This window comes from Mesoplodon bidens (genome assembly GCF_964165515.1).
Source record: "Mesoplodon bidens genome assembly, chromosome: 15".
NCBI classification, from domain to species: domain Eukaryota; kingdom Metazoa; phylum Chordata; class Mammalia; order Artiodactyla; family Ziphiidae; genus Mesoplodon; species Mesoplodon bidens.
Genome location: NC_138171.1, coordinates 11,856,586 through 11,876,344, shown reverse-complemented (window position 1 = coordinate 11,876,344; position 19,759 = coordinate 11,856,586). Strand labels below are relative to the sequence as shown.

General features: G+C 51.4%; 1 protein-coding gene across 1 annotated transcript; it reads left to right on the top strand.

The window, feature by feature from the left end:
* Positions 1-12,828: 12,828 nt before the first annotated feature.
* SNAI1 (snail family transcriptional repressor 1) lies at positions 12,829-19,385 on the top strand. The gene is made up of 3 exons (XM_081257335.1): positions 12,829-12,978; positions 13,725-14,252; positions 18,344-19,385. The coding sequence occupies exons 1-3, from the start codon at positions 12,897-12,899 to the stop codon at positions 18,526-18,528; spliced, it is 795 nt and encodes a 264-aa protein (XP_081113461.1). The 5' UTR covers positions 12,829-12,896; the 3' UTR covers positions 18,529-19,385.
* The last annotated feature ends 374 nt before the right edge of the window (positions 19,386-19,759 follow it).

Genomic DNA, 19,759 nt, shown 5'->3' with positions numbered 1-19,759 from the left:
TTTGAAATTCATACTTAACTAGGTGTCCTGTATTTTTATCCATTAAGTCTGGAAACCCTAGTCAATGTGTATTAGCAGAATAAATGTCCTGAACATCTGCTATATGCCAGGCAGCTCACACCTTGTCATTAAATCCTCATTTGTGCAGTTACTTGTTTTAATGGCTGCCTCGCACACTAATAAGCTCTTGAGGGCAAGGACCATACCTGTCTCGTGCACCACTGTCCTCCATACTTGACCCCGACTATACTCAGTAAATATTCCTAGAATTGAGATGGAACTAAAGGGAGCCCTTTTACAATGATACTTCCTTTCCGTGGCGACTCTTCCAGCCCAGAATTAGGGGCCGGTACGGTGGCGAAAAGAGCCTGAAAGAAGCTGGCCCCGCTGTCGAGCGCGGGGAGGCGGGTCCTCAAACCGGAAGCGCAGGAGCCAGGACTTGCCGGGCAGAGGGGGCGAGACTGGAGGCAGGTAAGATGGCTGCTGCCTGGTGGGGACCTGACCTGCCCAGGCCCTCGACGTGATTCCTGGAAGCTCTCTTGCCTTTTTTCCTCTCTCAGTATCCCCTGGCCTTCCGCAGTATCTGCTGAATGTCCCATATGAGGCTCAACTGGGTGTTAATGAGTACAGGAATAACGACAATAGATAATCATTCTCATCCTGGGTTCCTGACACAGCGCCTGCCCTCAAATAATTTTTATTTAATCCTCTCTCCTTTCTCTCCTGAAAGGTGACCAAAACCAGGCATTCAGGATACTCCAGAAAAGTCAATCTGATTGAATCCTCTTAACCAGCCCCACCATTACACACATGATGGAGTGGAGGAGGGAAAGGGTGACTAATTTGCCCGAGCGGAACAGGAACACCTCGGTGGTACAGCATAGAGGTGTGAACAGACACATGGTCTCAGGCACACTGCACAGTCCCCAGCATCTACACTACTAGTTGTGTGACCTTGGACAATTTTTTTTTTTTTGGTTTGGCCGCGCCATGCAGCTTGTGGGATCTTAGTCCCCCGACCAGGGATCAGACTCGGGCCCTGGGCAGTGAAAGCGCAGAGCCCTAGCCACTGGACTGCCAGGGAATTCCCTTGAACAACTTATTCTAATCTCTTTGTGCCTTGGTTTCCTCATCCGTAACATGGGGTTAATAAACGTGTCTTCTTCCCAGAGTTGTGGGAAATCTAGTGAAATAATCCACATCAAGCATTAGAACGGGGCCTGGCACAAAATAAGTGCTTAATAAATGTGAGCTACCAGTGCCACTACTGTTTTTCTCCTCCATTCTTGAGACCACCCAGCAGTTCTCAGCCTCAGCCAAGCAGCTAGCAGCTGTGAATGTTTGATAACTAAGTACTACTATTAAGTGAAGTGTTTCCCAAACCTGCCCTGAAGACATGAATTACCTGGGAGGCAGGTGCTCCAAAATAGATTCTCAGGCTCTTCTCAGAGATTCTGATTGGCAGATGTGGGTGGGGCCTGGGAATCTGTATCTTTTAAAAAGAGCCTCAGGTAAAACGCATCCTTAGGCTAGTGTAGCAAATTCTGTTCTGTACACAGGCTAGTGTTACAACACGTCTCTTGCAGCTCGGGTGGGGCAGCCGCTCGGTTGATGGTTAGAACCAGGCGGACGAGCTCAGTTCTTACAAGACTTTAGTGATAACTCTTCTGCTTACAAAAATCATCTAGACTATCTGTTTGGTCTCACATGATGACCCCACAAATTATTTACAAAGGGAAAATTAGTAACTTTGTAGTGGAGAAACCTAGCAGACACCTTCTTTACCGAGGGATCAGACTTAGTATCCCCGGTAATGGGACAAACCGTGGGTGACTTGATGGGATGCACTCGAGGACGCAGCACTTCCGAGGTTCCTGGCAGAAAAACGTTTAACCTGAGTCTACTTATAAGGAAACCTCAGGCAAGTCATCCAAACTGAGGGACATTTTTTGAAACTCTTGAAAAATGTCAAGGTCAGATTAAAGAAGACTAAAGAGGCAAGCAACCAGCTGCAGTGCGGCATGATCCCGGGTTGGATTCTTGGTGGGATAGGGGTTGCCCTAAAGGATGTTAATGGGCCAATTGCTGACATTTGAATATGGATTGTGGAACAAGTAATAGTATTTTATCAGTGTTAGATTTCCTGATTTTGATAATTACACCACAGTCACACAGAGAATGTCCTTATTCTTAGGAGATATGCATAGAAGAGCATATCAGATTACTCTCAAACGGTTCAGAAGAAAATAATACATGCCTGTGTATAAGTACATACATAAAACGATAAAGCAAATATGCACAATGTTAAAAATGATAACGCTTACTGTTTTAAAAAATAACAGAAGACAGGTAAAGCAGAAAAATCTGAAAAAGAAAGTGGAAACCACTCCTCATCCCACCCCACAGAGAGCCAGGGATCATTTCTTCAATGAAATACTTATATGTCCTTGGATCACCATATTTTTGATTGAAACTTAAAATGGGCACGTGTTTTACTTCTGGTCTATAACCTGCATTTTTCCTCCACAATATATCTCTCAACATCCTTCCTGTCATTGTGGTGTCATTTTTAATAACTCATGCTCCTGGTGAGGATGGACCATACTTTACCAGTGGGTACTTAGGTTGTTTGCCGTTTGACTGTGTCAACCTAAAACAATAATACAGCCAGTTATTTTACCAACAAAATGAGTTTATCCAGGAGCAGCAAAGAATTGCAATCGGGACATGCAGCTGTGGCAAACCACATGCGAGTCTGGACAAAGGAGAGGAAACTCTTTTATAGAGGAGAAGGGGAAGTTGGGAGGGGCGGTTATAAACAAAAAGTCCATTGGAGGAAACTGGGAGTTCAAAGTATAGTACCTTGTCATTGGCTGCATTGTGACAGTCTCTCAATGGCCGAGCTATTGTCAAGCAAGGAGAAAATCTTTCTTCCTCCTGCGAGTACTAGTAAAATAGTGTCACTTCCTGCCGGAGAGGCAAGGTACATCCCCTGTTGGGATTTGTATTGACTTCTAGTGGCATGTGCATGAGAGCTCCCCCTTCGGCCTCCCAACTCCCATTTTAGTGAGGTTTCCCTTTATTAATTTTCACAACTGTTATGGACTGTGCTAGAGTGAGCATCCTTCCAAATATGTCTTGCCTGCTCATCTAAGCATTTTATATACAGAGCTGCCAGGTCAAATGGAGACAGGTTGAGAGAGGCAGAAATAGGGAGAAAGACTGAGAGAGACAGAGGCAGGCAGAGCCCGGGGACACAGAGAGAGACGTGCCCAAGGTGAGACAGTGAGAGAGAGACAGAGTCAGAAAGAGACTCACAGGGAGAGACATGGCCAAGGTGAGACAGTGAGAGAGAGAGAGAGACAGAGTCAGAAAGAGACTCCCAGAGAGACAGAGAGGGAAAGAGACAGAGATGGAGCGAGACAAGGAGAAAGGACAAGGTGGAGGGAGAGACTGGGATAAAGAAGGGTTGCGGCTCTCTGGGGAGACTGAGAGGGAGCTGGTCTGAGGCATGGAGCCCCTGACAGCCTGGCCACAGGAATTCAGGCAGAGAATGACTAAGCGACTTTTAGGAACACACCCTACAGATACAATTGTAGATGAGGTCAGTGTCCTTTGTGCAAGGATTATCATGGGACTATTGTTCCCCGTAAGCAGAAGATGAGAAGCAACCTCATTGCCCATCATCAGCAGGGGACTGGTTATATAGATTGTGCTCTAAGTGCTGGTCGGAGCCAGTCTCCAAGTAGGGCTGCCAGACTTAGCAAATAAAAATACAAGAGATCCAGTTAATTTTGAATTTCAGGTAAAGAATTAATTCTGTTCCATGCAGTCTGATACTAAAAGCTTATTTGTTGTTTATATGAAATTCTAGTTTAATAGGGTGTCTGTATTTTATTTGGCAACCCTATCTCCAAGATCAGTGAGAACAGCCCGGTGAAATCAAGATAGAGGGTGTGAGTGTGTGTCTGTGTGTCTGTGTGTCTGTGTACACGTGCCTGCTAGGAGGGCTTCTGGGGTGGCTTGTCCAGGTTCTAGGTCCCAACCTACGTGGTAGTTGTAGTTCAAGGGAAGGGACCTATCCAGGGTCACACAACCACAGGTGGTAGGGCTAGGCGGGACCCCGCCTTTGTGCTTTGCAGTAATGTGCGTATATATCTTAAAAGTGTTAATGTGTTAAATAAAAATATTAAAAACAAACCATAGTTTTCTAAACTACATTTGAACATTTCTAATTTTAAAAAAGACTGGCAATCTCAAAAACTGCAAGGGCCACCTGGGGGGAAGACATTCTACAGAATGGGAACACCACATGCCAAGTCGCTGAGACCGGAGCATGCCTGGTGTGGTCTGTTGTGGCTGGAGCCTCATGGGGGAGGTGGGCTCAAGGGGCCTGGGGCTCTCTCGGCCCCGGAGCCTCTGCCATCTGAACTGATTTCTCATCCTGGAACACTCGTCTGCCCCTGGGCTTCTTAATCATGGTTGTCAGCGGTCACTGCCGCCTGGGATGTCTTCTCACTTCCCTTTCTCACCTGCCCATCCTTGTGACCTCAGCCTGGAGTCGGTCAGAATCTCACTCCTCTGACTCACCTGGGTCCCTCAGGGTTGGCGAATTGCCCGTTACCACTCTTCCTCCCTCACCTGTGAGCTCCTTGAGCATAGGGGCTTGTTTGTGTCTGGCTGATTTATTACAATATCCTAGCCTGCTAGGCCAGGGACATTCCATCGCTTGCTCACTGTGACTTGAGCATGTTAGCATGTCACCTCTCTGAGCCTCGGGTTTCCTTATCTATAAAAAGAGGCTGATAGTCTTGCCTACCACTCAGGGCTTGCTGTGGAGGTCATATGGACCAATGTGGCGGCAGTGGGAAAGGGAGATGACATTAGCATCTGGGAGGTGATGTATGAACTGAGAACAGCTCTGGGAAGATCTGGGGAAGGCCGTTGTGGGCAGAGGGCACGGCAAGGGCAACGGCCCTGCTATGGGAAAGAACTTGTATGAAGAGGAAGCAGGAAGGTCACTGAGGCTGGAGCAGGTGAACAGCAGGCACAGAGGAGGAGCTGAGCCCCAGGTTAGGTAGCATCTTGTGAGCCAAGAGCAGGGTTTGGATTTTATTTTGAGTCGAGACGTAAGGTAGCTTTGACCTAAGGAAATAGTTTGTTCTCACTTTCCCCTCCTTGGCAATATCTGCCACACTCAGTGGTCCAGAGATGCACAAAGGTCTCCAGGTGCGAAAGGTGGGCACAGGTGGGGAGAGAGGAGGCCCTGGGGCCTTACGTGGAAACAGGCTCAGCCTTCTGCCAGGAAGTGGAGATAACAGGGCGATATCAGTGCAGTCCGAGGGGCGAGGCTGCCAAGGCAAATTAGATAGTCTGCGAGATAACGGATGTCAGCCCCTGTGGCAAACGCACGATTAGCCAGGCAAGATGCGATTAGCCAGGCAAGATGCACTCTGCACCTTAGCGAGATCCAGGGACCTGCGTCAGGTCTGGAACATCAGTGAACCTCCAGGTGGGATGCCGGCCCAGCAGGTGTGGAGAGGTCTAGCTTCAGGGCGCCACTCAGCACCCACCACCCTCAAGGCCTTGGACAACTGCCTTTTACCCAGGGAGACCCCTGCTTCCCAGCTGCCTGGGACTGTTCCAGGACTCCCTCAGTCCTGGACAAGCCAGGACGGTTGGTCACCCTACTTATTTACCCCAATTTACTAGATGAAGAAACTGGGTCTCAGCGGCAGGCAGTCAGTATTTGTCTGGGTTTTGTGGTTGGGCTTTTTTTTCATGAAAAAGTATTTTATTTGAAATGGTGACACATGCATCTGAAATAAAACATTCATACCCTTCAGAAACGGTTTGGAGAAAAAGAAATCTCCTTCCCACCCCTGTCTGCTTCCCTCCTCAGAAGTAACCAGAGTCTTGGGTCTAATTATACAGTCTGGACCTAAACTTATAATTTATTAAGTTCTGCACAACAGGCAGCCTCTGAGATATTCTGTTCACATGAATTTTTTTCACTTAAAAATGGGAATTCCACTTTTAAGTCCTGGCAGTCCAGTGGTTAGGACTCGGCGCTTCTACTGCAGGGGGCCCAGGTTCAATTCCTGGTCAGGGAACTAAGATCCTGCAAGCTGCGCAGCGTGGCCAAAAAAAAAAAAAAAAAAGTATATGAGTTCTTTCATCCATTCAGCTAATATTTGTTGAGCACCTACTATAAACCAGGCTTAGATCACAGCAGCGAAGGAGACAGATACTTCCTGCCCAGGTAGAACTCCCTTTTCTCAAATTGATAGCTACTGTTTGTCAGTAAAAGCTGTTCTTAGCTCAATAGCCATACAAAAACAAACCATAGGTTGGATTTGGCCTGGGGGCTGTAGTTTGCTAACCTCTGGTCTGAAGGGCGGTCAGTAAAATAAGTAAAATATACATGATGTAAGATATTTGCTGAGTGCTGGGGAGAAAAGTCAAACAAGGAGAGGGGGTAAGGAGTGTGAGAGGCTGGGGAGAGGGGGGATGAAGTGGTGCCAGAGGAGACTTCCCTGAGGTGAGGAGGTGAGCCTGGTGGCCGTCTGGGTGGGGGGAGCGGGAGATATTCCACAGAAAGGGAACATCACATGCAAAGGTGCTGAGGCTGGCGCATTCCTGGTGTGGTCCGTGGTGGCTGGAGCCTCATCCGGGAGGTGAATTCAGAGGAGCCACAAGGGGCCCAGTCCCGCAGAGCCTCATGGTGTTGTGAATATTTTGGCTTTTCCTATGAGAGAAATGGGAGCCTTGGAGCGTTTATATGTACATAGACAGGCTTCAACATTTCAACAGCTGCAAAATATTCCGTTGATTGGACTTATATATTTAACAGGTCCTCCATGATGGACAACTTTTGCTACCCTATTAAGAATTAATGAGGTTAGGGCTCCCCTGGTGGCAGTGATTGGGAATCCGCCTGCCGATGCAGGGGACACGGGTTCGAGCCCTGGTCTGGGAAGATTCCACATGCCACGGAGCAACTAAGCCCATGCGCTGCAACTACTGAGCCTGCGCTCTAGAGCCCACGAGCCACAACTACTGAAGCCCATGTGCTGCAACTACTGAAGCCCGTGTGCCTAGAGCCCGTGCTCCACAATGAGAAGCCACCGCAATGAGAAGCCTGCGCCCTGCAGCGGAGAAGAATAGCCCCCGCTCGCTGCAATGAAGACCCAATGCAACCAAAAATAAATAAATTAAATTAATTAATTTTTAAAAAAGAATTAATGAGGTTAGGGACTTCCCTGGCGGTCCAGTGGGTAAGACTCTGCGCTTCCACTTCAGGGGGCACGGGTGCTACTCCTGTTCGGGGAACTAAGATCCCACATGCAGTGAGGCATGGCCCCCCCCAGAAAAATAATTAATGTGGTTAATACTTGCAAATGATTAAAAAAAAATTTAAGACACAGGAAAGGGCAGGTAGTAAAGAACCTCCCTCCCACTCCTGCCCGGCCGCCACCCAGATCCCCTCCTCAGAGACAATCGCCTGTGACCAGTTTCCAGTTCTCCCTCCAATGGTTGTTTCTGTGTCTCTAAGAAATACCCACATATTTCTCCCTCTTTATATGCAAATGGCATCACATTGTGCATGCTGTTCTGCACCTTGCTTTTTACCACTTCATGTCTTGATATGATTCCACATCCATTACATCTAGAGTTTCCTTCTTTCTGACAGGTGGCTAATCTGACTGCACTGTAATGTATCAACTGGTCCTATGTGGGCCTTGGCTCCAGTGCCGGAGCGTCAAATATCACTTGGGGATGCTAAAGGGACACCTATGTGGGTGAGACTCCTGCACAGAGCCTGGCACAGAGCAGGTGCTCAGTAAATGGGAACAAAAAGGGCTTATCCATCTTTTCTTAGAGCCCCCAACTCGGCCACGCCCAATGGACTTGGACCCAAAAACTCCCCTTGAAAGCCTTTTGTATCCTGGGATGGTGACAGAGCGCCTTCTGACTCAAGGCCCGAGGCTGAATCACTATTTGCATTCAGGCAAGTGGGAGACACTCAAGAGGTTTTGTTTTTTTAAATCAAGGATAAGGGTGGAGGTTGAGCCTTGATTCATTCATTGAACTTCCCATGGACAATGTCTTCTTCCCGGTCGAGATTAACTCTCTGATTGATCTGCTCTGATTGATCCACTCACCGATTAATGATCTAATAATCAACAGGGCCAGTTGGCGTAATATACAAAGAGTATTTATCAGTTAGGAAGTTCATCAACTCAGTGACCAAAGGACAGACTCACAGGGATAGTTCAGGACATGGAGAAAAGGAAATGGCTTTGGAGTATGTAAGAAATGCTCCAATCATGTACATGCAAATTGTAACTAGATCTCACTTTCCCTTATCAGATGGGAAAAGATAAAAAAATTTGACAATACCCTGCCTCCACCAGGTTTTGAGAAGGGCCCCCATCTCCCTGCTGGTAAGTATAATTTAGTTTAACCTCGTTAGAGGACATTTGGACAAATGTATCAACTTTTTTTTTTTTTTTTTTGGCCACACCACATGGCTTTTGGGATCTTAGCTCCCCGACCAGGGATTGAACCCGGGCCCTCGGCAGTGAGAACGCAGAGTCCTAACCACTGGACCGCCAGGGAATTCCCTCAACATTTTTTGTAACATATCTTTGCACTTCAGGTCAAAGATGTGTGTACAAGACATTCATTGAAATTGCCACCTTGTTTGTAGTAGCAAAAAATTATATTCTAATCTAAATGCCTATCACGAGTCCCCTTGTTAGATAAATTGTGTGATTATGGTATAATCCATGCAATGAAAAAGTCTGCAGCCCTGCAACAGATGAAGGGAGCTACATGTAATGATATGGAACAACATCAAGACACGCAGTATAGTTACTTGGGAGGAAAGCAAGTAGGCTAGCGTATAGGCTCCCATTTGTGTTACATAAAAAAGGGAGGTACATATTATACTCACATATGCATATATCTCCTTGTCTCTATAAAAACCATCTCTGGAAGGTCATACAAGACACTGGTAAAAATGTTTAGTTACCTTTGCAGAGGGAAATGGAGATCTGGGATGGAGGGACGCTTTCTTTTTTGTTTGGTTGGGTTGTAAATCACATTTTTAGTTATCGTCCTTTTAGTGGGGGATGGACACCCGTGGAAACTGCAGGCCTTTATTCAAATTTATCTTCTCTCAGAGGCCTTTGCTGGCCGCATTAGATATTCCCAAACTGCTCTCCAAGGCAGCTGTACCAGTTTTCTTCCTCGTTGAAGGCGTGTGCATCCGGCCCCACGTGACGGCCAGCAGAGGGCGCCGCAGGGCCGCGCCCCGGGGCGTAGGGCGGTGGGCAGGGCAGGGCAGGGCCGGGCCGGCCGTGTCCGCTGCAGCCCAGCCGCAGAGCCAGTCCATTTCCGGGAGGACCTGACACCACAGCATCAAAAGTGCCGCCTCGCCGGGAGGAGGCCGGGACCGCACCTCCGGGAGGTGGCTCGCCGTCCAGGGCCTCGCCTCGCCCAAAGCCCCCTCCCACCTCGCTGTCTCCGCCGCCTCTTGGAGGGAGGGTTGTGAGGGTGACCCGGGAGGAGAAACCGCCGAGACAGTCCAGTCGGAAGGGAGGGGACAGCCCAGATCTGAGAAAGGCCCCTCCCCCACCTTACACCTCCTCCAGGGCGCAGGTGGCCGACCGAAGGAAAATGGAGAGCGGCAGGCCCAGGCAATGGTGTTTTGAGTACCAGCCTCTGGACTCTGCCCATCCCGACATCTCCAGGAGACAGAACACCCACTTTTTACAGTTGAGGAAATTGAGGCTCAGAGAGACTGGGTAACTCGCACAGGGTGACCCAGGAGGAGGTACAGCCAGTCATCAGTCATTCACCAAGTACTCGAGCCCCTACTAAGTGCTTTGAAGATAATTGAATAGGGTAATGGAATAAACAGTGATGTTGTGAGTGGGGCAGGGTGCTACTCTGGCTGGGATGATCAGGGAAGCCTCCCTTGAGGTGACATAAAATTTGTGTTAAATATATCATTCTTACCAAAAGTGTTTAAATTGTCTACTGTACAGTTTCAAGACTACTAATAAATATCTTTCTGTGCTTAAAACAACATTATCAAGAACTCTCTAGAAGCACCTTCTCCCCCAGCTAACCACTCTCCAGAATTTTGTATTAAACATTCCCTTGCTTTTCTTTATAGTTTTACCGCCTCCATATACATTTCTAGACAATAAAGGGTTTCGTTTGCTTGCTTTTGAACCTTATGTAAATCCAACTAACCGTATGCATTTGAGTTGGTTCTTTTTGCTTAACATTATGTTTTTGAGATTTATCCCTGTTGTTGCATGGAGTTGCAGTTTGCTTTTATTGCTGTATATGTTCCATTATGGGAATGAACTGCAGTTTATTAATCCTTTGTACTGTTGATGGATATTAGAACATTAGGGTTGTTTCCACTTTTTTTTGTTTTTTGTTTTTGTTTTGCTATTAGGAACAACGGTGCAATGAATATTCTCTTGTTTCTTCTGGGATTAGGGCTGGGCAGCAGTTTTCAACCTTGGCTGCTCACTGGAATCACCTGAGGCGTTTTTTTAAATGTTAATACCAGAGGGTCCCACCCAGGCTAATCAAATCAGGATGGCTCTGGGGGTGGGGCCCAGGCTAGGGTGTTCCCTGAGGGAATCTAATCTGCGGCCAGGGCTGAGAACCTCTGGGATGCAGGTGGCCTGGAAGTAGAATTGCTAGGAGGAGAGTCACCTGTTATTAGCTGATGCCAAACTTTTCCAAAGTGGCGTGTACCTGGGACTCTCGCCAGCATGGAACGCAAGTCCTGCTGCCCTCATACCCTCAACACTTGCTAGTGACCAAATTTTAACTTTTTATCTTTCTGATGGTGTGAAATGGTATCTCACTGTGGTTTCCATTTGCATTTCTCTCATTACTAATGAGGCTGAGCAGTTGGTGAAGTTAATGCTGAAACAAAGACAGCAAAGGAGCCGACATGGTGAAGATCTGGGGAGAGAGATTTAGGGGGCAGGGAAGATGAACGGCAGGTGCCAAGGTCCTGTGGTAGGCAAGGGCTGGGATGTGGAGGAACAGAAAGAAGGGGGGATCATTGTGCAGGGGGAAGGAGGAGGGTGGCTCAAGACAAGATCAGCAGAGGTCAGATCAGCAGGGTGGGGGGCCGTGGTGAAGACTTTGGTTTTTGCTTTGGGTGAGATAGGAACATGGGAGGTTTTGAGCAGAGGGACACAGCCTTACTCCTCCCTCTGGATGCATGCGGAAAATCGTGATTGAAAGTAAACAGATGTAGAAGAGGCTATATTCTTCGTAATGACTGTGCATGGCCTGTCTCCCCCACCTTACCGTCCCCTCACCAGTTAGAACATGGTAAGGATTGTCTTGTTCACAGCTGTTATCCCCAGCACCTGATGACCAAAACAGACGGTTGTCCCTGCCCTCATTCTAGGTGGTGAGTGGAGGGACTTACAGGTTTTCATTGTCCTTGCTTCACAGGTAGAAACCCATGGGCAAGACCTGTGGATTTATTTCTGTGCCACAACCCCACTCCAGGCGGGGCCTGGCCCTCAAACTTGGTGGGCTCACAGGAGAGCTGAGGATGAAGTGTCCCTCCCCTGGGCCCACCCCACAATGAATCAGTCAGTGCCTCCCTTGGAGTGCAGCCTTCGGTCCTTTAGACACAGTATTGACGACCCCAGACAAGTGAAGCGACCACCTCAGCCCCACCCTTCCCCACTTCTTTCTCCCACCTGCCCAGAGTACTCTTTCTCAACCATTCTAAACAGGTCCCTCCTCAGCTGAAAATTCTTCCTTGGCTCCCCAGTGCCCTTGGGGCAAAGTCCAAACTCCTCCAGGCCCTGGAGGCCAGGCAGATCTGACCCATCAGCCCTGCCCACCCCACCCCCAGCCCTGAGAACTGCTCTCAGTGGCTCTGAAATAGTTATTGATTCTAACCTCAGGCCTTTCCCCTCGGTATTTCTTCACTTCCTCTGGTAAGTGGCCCCCCCGACCCCCTGTCAAGTGACCCGCCTCTTGCCTGTCACAGTGCCCTGTGGTCTCCCCCCATCAAAGCACACTTCCCTTTGCATTGGAATTGTCTGTTTACTTCGTCTGTCTCCTCCGCCGGACAGGGAGCTACCCTTCGGCAGAGATCCCGAGTGTTTTGTTCGGGGCTGTATCCCCAACTCCGGTAACAGTGCCTGGCATGTTAGTGGGCACTCAGTAAACACTGAGGGAACGAATGCATTTTTCTAGATGATGCCTGTTTGCTTTGCAAAAAAGGCTGTGGCACTGCACAGTCAGCAACCACGTGCAGAAATCCATTGCTCTTCCCCGTCCCCGAACTGTGTACTGTCCCTTTCATTCCCACACTCTTTGCGAGTCACCTTCCGGGCGAAGGCACCCCCTTCCCAAACCCGAGGAGGTGGCACTATCGGAACGTCAGGTGTCCAGACTCGCGGCGCGCGGCGCCAGGGGGCGCCAGAGGCGGGGGACCGTGCCGCGTCGAGCTGGCTGGAGCTCAGGTCCCGAAGGGGGTCCCGCCTAGTCCGGGGTTCCCGGCGCCCCGCCCCCGGCAGCCCGCAGCCGGGTGATGAGTGCAGCCCCGAGGCGCGGCGCCCGAGCGGCCCCTCCCGGCTCCCAACGCCACGCGGCGCGAGCCCCGCCAGGCCCCGGCGCACCTGCTTGGGGCGTGGCCTCCGGCGAAGGCGCGCCTCGATTGGCGCGGAGGTGACAAAGGGGCGCAGCCGTAGTCGGCCCCGCCCACCCGCGGCTGGAGTACTTAAGGCAGTTGGCGGCCAGGTTCCACTCCCAGCGCAGCTGCACGGCCTCGCGGGTGGAGGGTTTTGGGATCCCTGCACGACCCGGCTACCCCCGCTGCTTCGGCCACCATGCCGCGCTCTTTCCTCGTCAGGAAGTCCGCCTGCTCCCGCCGGAGACCCAATTACAGCGAGCTCCACGACTCTTCTCCAGGTGAGTGGACGGGGTGCCGGACCCCAGGGAGTTAGGGGGAGGCAGGCGAAGGCTGCAAGGGGGGAACTTGAGAGGCAGGGCGCTTGGGGACAAAATCGAGGGGCCAAAGTCGAGGGGCCAAAGTCGAGTCAAAAGATAACAGTCTGGGTGTGAATAGGCCGGGGCAGGTGGATCCGGGAGGTTGGGAGAGGGCTTTTAGAGGCCGGTGGTCTTGGGCTGAGGGGACTAATTAGCCGCCGAGAAGCGGGGCGCCCCGAGAGCACAGAAGTGAGAGGAGGCGGCTTGTGTCTGGATAGACGCCGGCCAGGGGCTGGAAAGAGTCCGGAGTCCAGAGGATTTGGGGGAGGGGGTGGGAGAAGAGATGTGTATCAAGGGGGACAGGGGTGGTGCCTCGGCAGCTGGGGAGATTAGGGGCCAGGGAGCTGGGGGTCTTGTCTCAGGCTGGGGACTTGGGCACCGCAGGAGGAAGGAGACCTGAGAATGACCTCCTTGAGTTGGAGCTGGGGAAGGGGGGGGCGTCCTTCCTGTAAGATCTGGAGGTTGAGGTGGGAGAACCAGGTGACCTGGCTGAGCAGGGGGCTCTGCCAGGGCAGGAACTTGGCTGTCCTGGTCATGAATCTTTTTTATTCATCTATTAAGCACCGAGTGCCAGCCCCACTCAGCCCCTGGCCCACATCAGGCTAATGTTTGCTGACTGAATGAATGACCTAATCCCTGACCTTGCGCTTTTCCCTGTCTCCCCACAGAGTTCACTTTTCAACAGCCCTACGACCAGGCCCACCTGCTGGCAGCCATCCCGCCACCCGAGGTCCTCAATCCCACGGCCTCACTGCCTACGCTCATCTGGGACTCTCTCCTGGCACCGCAAGCCCAGCCGATTGGCTGGGCCTCTCTTCTGCCCCAGGAGATCCCCAAGGCCGTCGAGCTGACCTCCCTGTCTGACGAGGACAGCGGGAAAGGCTCCCAGCCCCCCAGCCCACCCTCACCGGCTCCTTCGTCCTTCTCTTCCACCTCAGCCTCCTCCCTGGAGGCCGAGGGCTATGCTGCCTTCCCAGGCTTGGGCCAGTTGCCCAAGCAGCTGGCTGGGCTCTCCGTGGCCAAGGACCCCCAGTCTCGCAAGGCCTTCAACTGCAAATACTGCAACAAGGAGTACATCAGCTTGGGTGCCCTTAAGATGCACATCAGAAGCCACACGCTGCCTTGCGTCTGTAGCACCTGCGGGAAGGCCTTCTCCAGGCCCTGGCTGCTGCAGGGCCACGTCCGGACCCACACTGGTGAGTACCCCAGCAGGCTGGCTGCTCTTCTCACTGTCCCACTGCTTTTGCTACCGGCACTTGTAAGATGGGCTTGCTGTTATTTTCAGATTGTGGAAACTGACCCCCACCCCCACCCCGCCGCCCAGTCTCCTGACTCCTAGCTCAAGAGTTCAGGGGCCTGGCTCCGAAAAGTTTGGCAGAAACATTCGTTCATTCACCAGCTAAGCAGATGGGCTAAGGAGATAATTTTACACGTCCCTCTGCAGGCTCAGTTCCTCAGCCAAATGGGTTGGAGCTGGGTATGGGAAAGGTGTAGCCGACACCTTGCTGTTGGGGCCAGGTGTGAAGGGGCTCACCCTGCTCCACTTCCCCCACCCGCCCCCCAGCCAGACAGGATGTTGTCAGACTCCCCACCTGCCTCTGGATCCTGCTCTGGGATCTTCCCAAACTTTGGGCTGCTGTTTCACCTCTCTTAGCCTCAGTACCCTCCTCTGTGAAATGAGCATAGAAACACCTTGTGGGGTTTTTGCTCTGGTCAAATGAAAGAAAGCATACAGAAATCACCTCGGACAGTGCTTGGTACATGATCAGTACACACAAGAATCATAGTTGGTGTGCGTTCTGCTTCCAGGCTGTGTGTCTTTGAGCAAGTGATTTAATGCTCTGAGCCTCTCCGATTATAATATAATCATATAGGGTGGGTTATGGTAGCATTTCATAGGGGGCTGTCTAGATTCAGTGGCTCCTTAATCGCTTTATAATATCATCATGGTTCTCAGATCTGCTCTCCCCACCCCCATTCACACTGCTGAAGAGATAATCTTAATCCTATCATGCAGACCCGGGAACACCTTTGCTGGCAGAAAACACAATTATGTCTTGGTGTTTCAAAAAATGCAATACTGAATGTATAGAAAATTATGAAATGGAGCCTGTTCTAGTCTCTAGCTTTCTGGAAATGCAGAAAAGGTAGCCACTCCACCTTTTCAGAACATGGATGGTGGAGGCCACCCTGCTTGGGGCTGCTCTTTGGAGAGTGTCTGTTGAGGGAGAAGAGGGTTTAAGGGCCATGACTGTTGGTTTTTGGGGGTCAGGTTGGCCAGGTTGGAGACTCAGTTCTGGCATTTCCTCATCCGGTGGCTGACCTCTGAGTGAGCCGTGAGGGTCAGTGAGGTGGATTGTGAAGCCTGGCATTTTGCAGGCATTACTGGTGTCATCGTTACTCCTACGGGGGGGCGGGGGCATCCTCCACACCTTGCAGACTGTGGCTACTACCCATGTCTCTTACTTGGTGCACAGACAGCCCTGATTTTAACATGGAAGGGTCCAACTGCCTGGCCTCTGTCCTGGGTGCCTGCCCAGCTGATAGGGTCTCTATTTGGGTGGAGTGGAAGCCCTCAGATGCTCCCCTGGGCCCCCCAGCTTCCTTCCCCTCCCACTCGGACATTATTTTAATGTAAAGGCATGGCTCAGACACAAAAAGCCTGTTGAAATGCACCAGTGCCACCCTCATCAGCTCCCATTGTGTGCCTTAATGGTGCGCCCAGGGGGCAGGGCTGGGGGGTGGAGCAGGTGCACGGGGCAGCGGTGCCCAGCACCTGTTCTGGGCCGCAGCTGCTGGCCCGCAGTGTGTCAGGCCGCGTTAATCCAGGGAGTATCGCATGTACACTGCCCCCCTCGGCGGCCTCTGTCCCGCCGATCTGGTGCCGATTTCACCCTCCAGGAGCACCATAGAGACGTGGCTGGGGTGGGGAGGGGGATTCCGCGAGGGGTGGAGGTCTGCTGCCCCCTGCTGCACCCCTCACGCCCCATCAAGCCTGCCCCTTTGTTCAGGTTTGTGTCTAATCACAAGAAACATAAAGATAACGTCCACTGAGCACTTGGCAGTGCGGGAGGCGGGGGGAGGCGTGGTGCTCAGGGCTTCCTTCACCTGTGTCGAGGCGGTAGGTAAATCCACCAACAGTCCTAAGAGAGGTGCCATCATAACCCCCATCTTACAGGCGTGAAAACTGAGGCATGGACAAGGAAGTCACTTTCCCAAGTCACAGACCATGGGCTGGAGCCAGGGCTCCTTCACTTCAGCCAAGGGGGTGAGGGGGCAGTGGGGATTACAGGACTCCATCCCGTTTTCCAGACCTGCATAGCGTGGGCCCTGAGTTCACAAGGGAGTGTGTGAGGAGGAAGTTCCCTTGGACCTTGTAGACTGCTGTCATCAAACCCTTCGGGCCTGGTGTGCAGAGGCAGCTCAATACGGCAGAGCAGGTTACTCAGGTGTCCCTTCCCCAATCCTCTGGCTAGGTCCCCGCTCTCTGCCCGTGGCCTGTTTCCTTGTATATCTGCCCCAGGAGACTGAGCCCATGAACGTGGTTCCACAGTGGGCCGCAGGCATCTGACTTCTGGACCCCGCCCTCCCTGCTCAGGGTAGTGCCCCAGGCACCCGGGAGGCAGCTGGAATTCATTCACTCCCAGCTCTCAATTCCAGCACTGGGATTTAACTAGAGGGCCTTGGCCTAGGGGCATATAAGGCTGGGAATGGAAGGATAGGAGAATGTAGTTTCTTCTGGAAAAGACTATTCAGTATTACAGAATAGTGCCTGGCCTGTGGTAGGAGCCTGATTAGTATTTGTTTAATGCGTTACCCTTCTGACTTTATTTGGGAAATGCTGCAGCCCCAGGAAAAAGCGAAACAGCATTTGATGTTTCTGGAATGTGAGTTATAGTCTCTTGATTGGGGCAGGAATTATGAAAAGTTGGTGAATGGTGTTTTCTGGTGGTGATTGAGGAGTCAGGCTCTTCTGAGACCTTTATAAAAAAAAAGACTTATTGTTGTACAAGCATTTATTGAGCTCTCACTGTGTACCCAGCCCCGAGTGCAAGACTCTTCTCAATACAGCCTGGCCCGGCAGGTGAATGAGGGCCACAGGTGGGGTTTTTTTAAAAAAAATAAGTCATAAGGTAAAAGGTTTCTGTAGCCTCTTGGGGGTTCTGGGCCTTGAGCTGGAAGCTTGGAATGGATTCTGGGTCGGCGGTGGGGGGGATCCTGCCCTTATGGGACTCAGTCTGATTGGGGGACCGACAGACTTGAAACTACCCTGAGTGTGATCCAAGTTGATGGGGAAGCAGGATAAAGGAGTGACCTGCTGGGGGGTGGGGGTGGGGTGGGGCTTTAAGGCTGACTCTTAAGCTTTGTCCCCAAGAGGAAGTAAATCCAGGGGTTAATAAGGAACACCCATTACAGCCCCCTTAACTGAGGGGCAGTCTGTGTAGTGGTTAAAATCAAGGGCGCTGGGCTTCCCTGGTGGCGCAGTGGTTAAGAATCCGCCTGCCAGTGCAGGGGACACGGGTTCGATCCCTGGTCCAGGAAGATCCCACATGCCGTGGAGCAACTAGGCCCGTGCGCCACAACTACTGAAGCCCCTGCGCCTAGAGCCCGTGCTCCGCAACAAGAGAAGCCACTGCAATGAGAAGCCCACGCACCACAACAAAGAGTAGCCCCCACTCGCTGCAACTAGAGAAAAGCCCACGTGCAGCAACGAAGACCCCAAAACAGCCAATAAATAAATAAATAACTCTTTAAAGAAAAGAAAAAAGAAAAAATCAAGGGCACTGGAGTCGGGCTATTTGGTTCTTGCTGAGATGCTGCATATTCCCTGTGCCTCAGATTTACCATCTCTAAACTCAGGACAAAGGTGGGGTTAAATGAGATAGTGTAAAATGCTTCCACTGTCCCTGGCACAAAGTGTTCAGCAAACACAGTTGCCATCACTGTCATCATTGTTGAGCACTTCCTGCTGGCAGGGCAGAAGTACTTGATTCAACCTTCTCTCAATCACCAGCGTCTATGAGTGGGGGATGAACAGCTCCATTTTACAGATGAGCAAATGGAGGCTCAAGAGAAGCCAGCTGACTTGCTCAGGGCCACACGGTGGGAAGCAGTAGCGCTCCCTGCCAAATCCAGGCCTTTGGACACTGTATGGCCTGGCTTTTCTGGGTCGCGGGAGTTCCTCAAGGTTGGGGTGAGCCGGGGGTGGGTGGGGATATCAGTAGACATCAGCTGTTCTCCCAAGTGGCTGAGTCTCACTCAGCTCCCTCCTGTCTTGTCTCCCCAGGCGAAAAGCCCTTCTCCTGCCCCCACTGCAGCCGTGCCTTCGCTGACCGCTCCAACCTGCGGGCCCATCTCCAGACCCACTCGGATGTCAAAAAGTACCAGTGCAAGACGTGCTCCAGAACCTTCTCCCGAATGTCCCTGCTCCACAAGCACCAAGAGTCAGGCTGCTCAGGGGGGCCCCGCTGACTCTCAAGGCTCCTTGCGCCTCTCCGGGCCCTCCCCCAACTCCAGAAGGAAGGACCCGGCATCCTTCTCCCTGCCAGAGTTCCCTCCTGAGCTCCGCCTTCTGGCTGCGTTGGCCCCCCAGGACTCTGAGGACCATTTCCCAGTCCTCTGCTCTGAGCGCCTCACCGGGCTCAGGGGGGCCTTTCTGTGGATGGCTGATGGGAGGGTGGCTTGCAGCAGAGACCCCCTCCTGGCAGCCGCTGCTCCAGAGTGTTCTTGAGTTGGCCTTTCTGCGTGGGTTTGTGTATCCAGAGCTGTTTGGATACAGCTGCTTTGAGCTCCAGGACAAAAGCCAGCAGACTGATGAGAAGCTCCCACCCCACTCAGGGGACCCCAGCCTCCCCTACAGGAACCCTCAGGCCACCCCCTCCAGAAGGTGCAACTAACTATGCAAACATCCACCCCCAGGTGCACTCGCGGGGGTGGTCCCTGACACAAGGACAGCGTCTAGACCCCAGGATGCCCCAGGGCCTGGGCAGCTATTTCAGCCTCCTGTTTGTCATGGTGGCACCTGTTTCACGGGCAATTTAACAACGTCTCCAAAGGGACTGTGAATAATTGCCTTCACTTGTCCGGAGCCCAAGTGGGGTGCTTCGGCTCCACTGATGTGTCTCCCGAAACTATTTTCGGGGGCCCGACAGGTGGGCCCGGGAGGAAGATGTTTACATTTTTAAAGGTACACTGGTATTTATATTGCAAGCGACATTTTGTACTAAGGAAACGTTTTGTATAGTTATATGTACGGTTTATTGATATTCAATAAAGTGGTTAATTTATATATAAAAAAGTCTACTTGGTTTTATGTGGAGTGGGTATTTTAAGGGGCCTTTAGGGAGGGAGGAGGGGGCAGGGGTTCGTGGAGCTCGGATACTCCTGACACAGCCCTAAGCCTTGGCCTCTTAAACATCACATGGCTTTGGACTTCTGGGTTTGTCAGGGACCTTGTTTGTGCAGATGGGTTTTCCTCGGAGCCTGGATGTCCTGTCCGATGCGGAGGTTGGGAAACACCTGTGAGCCAGTGAGCAGTAGGGCTGCGTGTGCAGATTTCTTAATAGTCTCTACACTGCGGCCCTCACGCATTCTCTCGTGCTCCCGTTTTGAAGCCGACCAGGCCCACAGGGTGAGAAGCCAGCTCCCTGGGTCTTATCAGCTAGGCCTGCTGTGGGGCCTTCCCCAGCGCTGCAGGTCTTTC